At 38.8% G+C, this 5,622-nt stretch overlaps 1 protein-coding gene across 1 annotated transcript; it reads left to right on the forward strand.

Annotated features, from left to right (window-relative positions):
• Positions 1-250: 250 nt before the first annotated feature.
• On the forward strand, positions 251-1,162 carry LOC101308951 (F-box/kelch-repeat protein At3g06240-like). Its single transcript, XM_004296053.1, has one exon. The coding sequence runs from the start codon at positions 251-253 to the stop codon at positions 1,160-1,162; it is 912 nt and encodes a 303-aa protein (XP_004296101.1).
• Positions 1,163-5,622: the final 4,460 nt, after the last annotated feature.

Below are 5,622 nucleotides of genomic sequence, written 5' to 3' on the forward strand. Positions count from 1 at the left end.
ATTCCATAACTACATTAAATAAATTCACAGCATATATAAAGAATTCTAACTCCTATATGTTAAGTATAACCGTCTCTACTAAGATCACCACCTAGAGATGGGTCAAAGGCTTCTATACTACAGTTGAGCTAAGCCCTTTACAAAACATACATATTAATATAACTACAACAGATAATTGAGAAGAGTGAAACCCTACTGGGCTCCATACTACTTTCCCAATTTCCAATTTCAATTGGGATATGCTTCTCTGATGTCGGACGCTCTCTCCACTCCGGCACGGACCCAGCTCCGGGTCTCTGTTCTTGTTAAGGAGATCTCCACTTTCCGGTCCATAGACTCCGAAGCATTATTCAAGGATGATGATGGTCCTGTTCCCAGCAAAGAGCTCTATTTTCCGGTAATTGATCGTCTGAAATTTGCTGATATTCGAATCGTTGGTAGTTGCAATGGCTTGATATGTCTACTATTTGGTTGGTGTATTCCGGTTATTATGTTATGGAATCCTTGCACTAGAGAATCCAAAGTCTTACCAAAACCTCCTCTTGAGGACCATTCCCTCTTCTGCCCATTTTTTGGATTCGGTTATGATTCCACAACTGACGATTACAAGGTAATAGTCGGTAATTTTCGTGGCATTTCCAGAATCGGATCAGGATATGAAGATATTGTACTTTATACAGTAATTACGGGTTCATGGAGGAAGCTTCAGCGCCTGAATCATAAGCTGTTTGGTTATGGCTGTTTAGTAAACGGTGCTCTACATTGGGTATGGCTGCTTTTGGTGATTGCTAACAAGTTAATGTCATTTGACTTAACCGAGGATAAATTTCATGAGATTGCATACCCATATTATCCTATTCCTATTGGCAAGTATAGATATTTAATTGCAAGTGAAGGAAAATTTAGAAATTCTTTATTCTCATACTCAAGGGGACCTGGGTTAGAATTTAATATGTGGGTGATGAAGGAAGCCGGAGTCGAGAAATCCTGGAACGAAGTCATCAAAATCCAAAGAGAGGTTCTGCCTGTACCTGCAGATCATGATCTACTCTGGAGTCCCTTATGCATTTCTAATGACGGTGTAACTTTGATCATCGTGCGTGATGCAGCTGCTTATGATGATCCATGGTTCTTGACATTATATAATCCGAAGGAAAACTGATGTAGGAATGTTACTGAGCATTGCGTGTCTGGAGCTGTTACTTATGTAGAAACTTTAGTTTCCCCATCCACAAGCACTGGCATGTAAAAACAAACATTTTGAGATGCATAAGGGGTTGTTGGGATGACAACAAGTGTGAATCCTGATTTCATCAGTAATGATATTGTCAGCAATTAATCAGGAACCGATTATGTAAACCAATGTCGATGCCCTGTGAAACCATCCTGCTGATATCAATCTCATTACTGGTTTCTATTGCATATGATGGGAATTTTTATGATGTATCTCTCAAGCCTTCTTTGAGTTCTGTAAGATATTCTGATGCAGTCGGTATCTCTGTCTCACATACTGCATGTATGAATCATTATTATATCTCCACGATCATTATTGTGTTATATATATTTTGGTATTACATAGGGGGAGCCCGTTCTACTGCGGACCTCACCATTTACGGACTTTCAAAACGAGTCCGTTGGATTACATGAGCGACCTACAAGTTGATAAGTATAACTTTTTCCCGTGTGCTCACATACATCTGAACACATCCCCTTCTCTTTTCAACGCAGAGCTCCCAACTCTCTCTCTCTCTGCATTGTTGTGCTCTCCTTGCGTCGAGCCTCTATCTCCACTGCTGGTGCCGACGCCGTCAAGGTCGCCATCGTCGCCGAATCTGAATATGAATAAGAATCTCTCTCCTCCCTCTCTCTCTCTCTCCTTCTTTCTCTCTATCCAGATCGGACCAACCCGAGCCAAACCTGCCGCCTCGACCTCTCCGCTGAGCTTCTTTACGGCGTCAACGAGGACTAGCGGTGTACCTTACGGCCATGGGAGTGAGTTCAGCAGCGGTGGCCGGCGCGGTTGGATGAGCTCTAGCCGGCTTGGGAGCTCTGATGCGTTGAAGAGAGAAGAGGAGGATTGTGTTCAGATGTATGTGAGCACATGAGAAAGAGTTATACTCATCAACTTGTAGGCCGCTCCTGTAATCCAACGGACACGTTTTGAAAGTCCGTAAATGGTCCGCAAATAAGAGGTCCGTAGTAGACATATGGATAGAAGACTTTGCTGAACGTGTTAGGTTTGTTGTACTGTTTTAGACAAACTCTAGGTCCCTGTAACCTGTGCTGCAATTTGTTCTGTGACCAACACCACAGTCTTGATCTACCCTTCACCATTTTATTTCAATGAAGATATGTGTCAGACCTCTTTGAGACAGATTGGTTTTTGTTGTCATGTTAGTACATTAGCTTGAAAGGAGAGTGGTACTATTTTAAAATTTTGCATATGTATATATGTTTGTAAGCTAGTTGGTCGTCACTTGATTCAGTATATTGGCTTGCAACCCAGTGCGTAGGAACACTTCCTCTCTAAGTTTTTTTTTTTTTTTTTTTGTATAAAACTACCTCTCTAAGGTTACCGGAGCGGTGCAATCCACAGCTTTGTTAGCCATTCTGGTGGAAGGGTGCGAGCAACTGCAGTTCCCAAATTCAGGAGCCAACTACTCAGCCATAAGGAGGAGCTGTCGCTTATTGCAGAGGTGTTTTTTTATTCTTCTTTTTTTCCCAACTCCGCACTCTTCACAAATGTAAAGGTGTGATGAGATTTCAAATTCCTAGCCGATGAACATGCAAATAGATTGGACATGTCCTCAATTGCGTTTATATCACTACGTACAAGATATAATCAATGTGTAGGTCTGACTCTGCGTCGATCATCTGTCTTCCCAATGTTGGATGTCATTGCTGTATTCAATTTGGCAAATACCTAAAGGCTAAAGAAAATTTTTACATATCTCAACTTTTACCCTGCGTTATTTCCTTAGATGAACATATTGTTAATACAATATATCCAGTGTCCTGTCCTTTTCGTGTCATAGATTCAGTCATTCAGAGGCCATTGACTATTACAGATAACGATCTCATTTATTGTCTTCAAATTCAGTTCGACGCTTGTCTTATTGATTTCACCTTTCAACCTATAGCTTTCACTGCGTTATGACGTCTCATGAGAATAGGACAATGAAATTTGATTAGATCAAATAGCACATTGTATACTTTAGGGAGGTTAATTTTATATATTAACAGTGTAAAAACGATAACAGTCATGTTAAACTGGAGACTTTTGGCTATTGTTTATAACCATGCAGATTGACTGGATACACTTGCAATTGGACTGTTACTAAAGAAAATGAGGATCGAAGAAGTGTTCTACTAGCAACAAAGGTTCACTGCTAACAAGGTCATCACGCGACTGTGAGGCCTTTTGAGCCAATAGGATTTGCAATGCCGCGCAGGCATCTTTGAAATTCGACATCATTTGATATATCGAAGCACTTTAATTTGCATGTATGGTCTTCTTCTGTTCTTCTTGTTGATACATATCATCTGCAAATATTTACTGCTTAATAGAGCGGTGCAGTCTCCGTATATGAACATATGAACGTTTACGTACTGAATGAAACAATGAGAGGCACAAGCTACGCTAGGACCCCTAGAGTTCAACTGGTCAAGCCTAAGGAAAATTAAAAACGTACCAAGAATGAACCAAATGGGCTTTGCAACTTTGGAGGACATCCGAAACCTAGCCGCTCAATGTGATTCCATTGTTTTCCGTTATGTATTTCGTGAAGCTAACTTTGTAGGAGATTGGTTAGCTGATTTTGTATTTTCAGTGGATCTTGCTATTATTTAGTTTCACTGTCTACCTCTTTATGTGTTCCAAACGGTTTATTTCGATCAGCTGGGAAGAGGTGTATATCGAGATTTTATTTTATAGTTCTGTTTTGTTGTATCGAAACAAAAAAAAAAAGTTGGGCTAGCTCTAGGTATCGTATAGCTTAGTTAATTTCTGTGTGTTGATATAATATGTTGTGTATTAGTCCAGTCCTCGCTAGACTTTTTTCATGTTTATATGAGTCGATGCTCGGCATTAACTCGACTCTAATTTTACCACAAACCGAAATTCACTTGACCTTTTTCTTTTGTTGTGTTGTTTTGATAATGGACGTGGACTGATGGAATGAATGTCTGACCGACTACTCGACTGTTCTATCTACTCGAATGTATCCGTTGTTTGAAAACCAGTGTTGTTTTCCAGGAGATATCTCAGGCATTATTATGAATTTACTCAATTTAGAATAACAAGGAGATAGATATGGCAGGATAGAGGCCATAGAGAAACCCAACATGGAAACTTATTGAACAACTTAACAAGTCAGTGGATTTCGGCCAGTCAAATGTCAGAATCCGGTTAGGTTGTCAAACCCATGTAAAGAATTTTTGAAGTTATTGTTTGACGGTAACATTTTAACAGAAGAATTTTGTAGAGATCGAGCAATATCGAACATTGATTTCAAACCTGATTCCAATCTTATGAACAAGGAGAAATATGAAGAGACCAAGGGCTGCCCTGACAACCCCAATCATATGATGACACATTTGAAACTATTACCAATTTTGATCAACTATGTTAGAAATAATGGAAATTTTGGTACGCGGCACCCATCCCCAAATTTAATTGCTGATATGTTTGGCCCCTTGAGTTTTCAATTCCTAGCTTGGTCATTGATCTTCTTTCATGTTCATCAACGTATAATCTTCTTTGGCTGCTGAAACCACCATGCATGGCATTAGACAATGACTAAGTGACGTACTACTTTTATGGCTCTAATTCTAAGCCCTAAACTCATAAACCCTAGTCTTTCTAGTTTAGATCGATGTTTATACTTCTACATATATCGATCGTTTTAGATTTGTGTGTAACATGAAGTTCATACTTCCCATTTGGCCTTGATGAACCCTTTGGACATCTTCATGTATACGTATCATGCAACATACTAATTAATTAGTTGGCCTCATAAATCACCGATTGCAGGGTGTCTATGTGTCTGTATATATATGTTGTTCTTGAGAAGAAAAACATTCAGAAATAATCCCACGACTACTCTCATCAACTGAGGCAAAGTATTTGTTCAGTTTCCTAACGCAGGCATCTTTGACATCGATCTTCATTGAGGAATTAGGCGAAGAAAAAATATATGTATGCATGCATGTTTACTTATATATATCATTATCTGCTTAGGGTTTAAGAGATGTCCCTGTTAATTCTGCTATTCATCATCTGAAAACAGAAAACCTAATCATCGATCTGCATAAACTAATAAGAAGAAATCTGCAGCCTAATATACTAAAAATAAAATCTGCACGAATGCAACATATATAAATGCTCAAATAAAAGTTTGGAAAAATGTCCATTTAATACTAATTTAAACCCCTTATTTCTCATTTCAATAACAATATTTTTTATTAGCTCATTTAAATGAAAATAAGACTTTATAGCTCATTCCAATGAAACTAAACAAAAAGACGACCTTGCCCTTGCTACAAATCAACTAAACCACTCTCTTTCACATCCCGATTTGATTTCTTCTACATCCCGATCTGATTTCTTCTCTCTCTCTCTCT

This window comes from Fragaria vesca, linkage group LG3, assembly GCF_000184155.1.
Source record: "Fragaria vesca subsp. vesca linkage group LG3, FraVesHawaii_1.0, whole genome shotgun sequence".
Taxonomy (NCBI): Eukaryota; Viridiplantae; Streptophyta; class Magnoliopsida; order Rosales; family Rosaceae; genus Fragaria; species Fragaria vesca.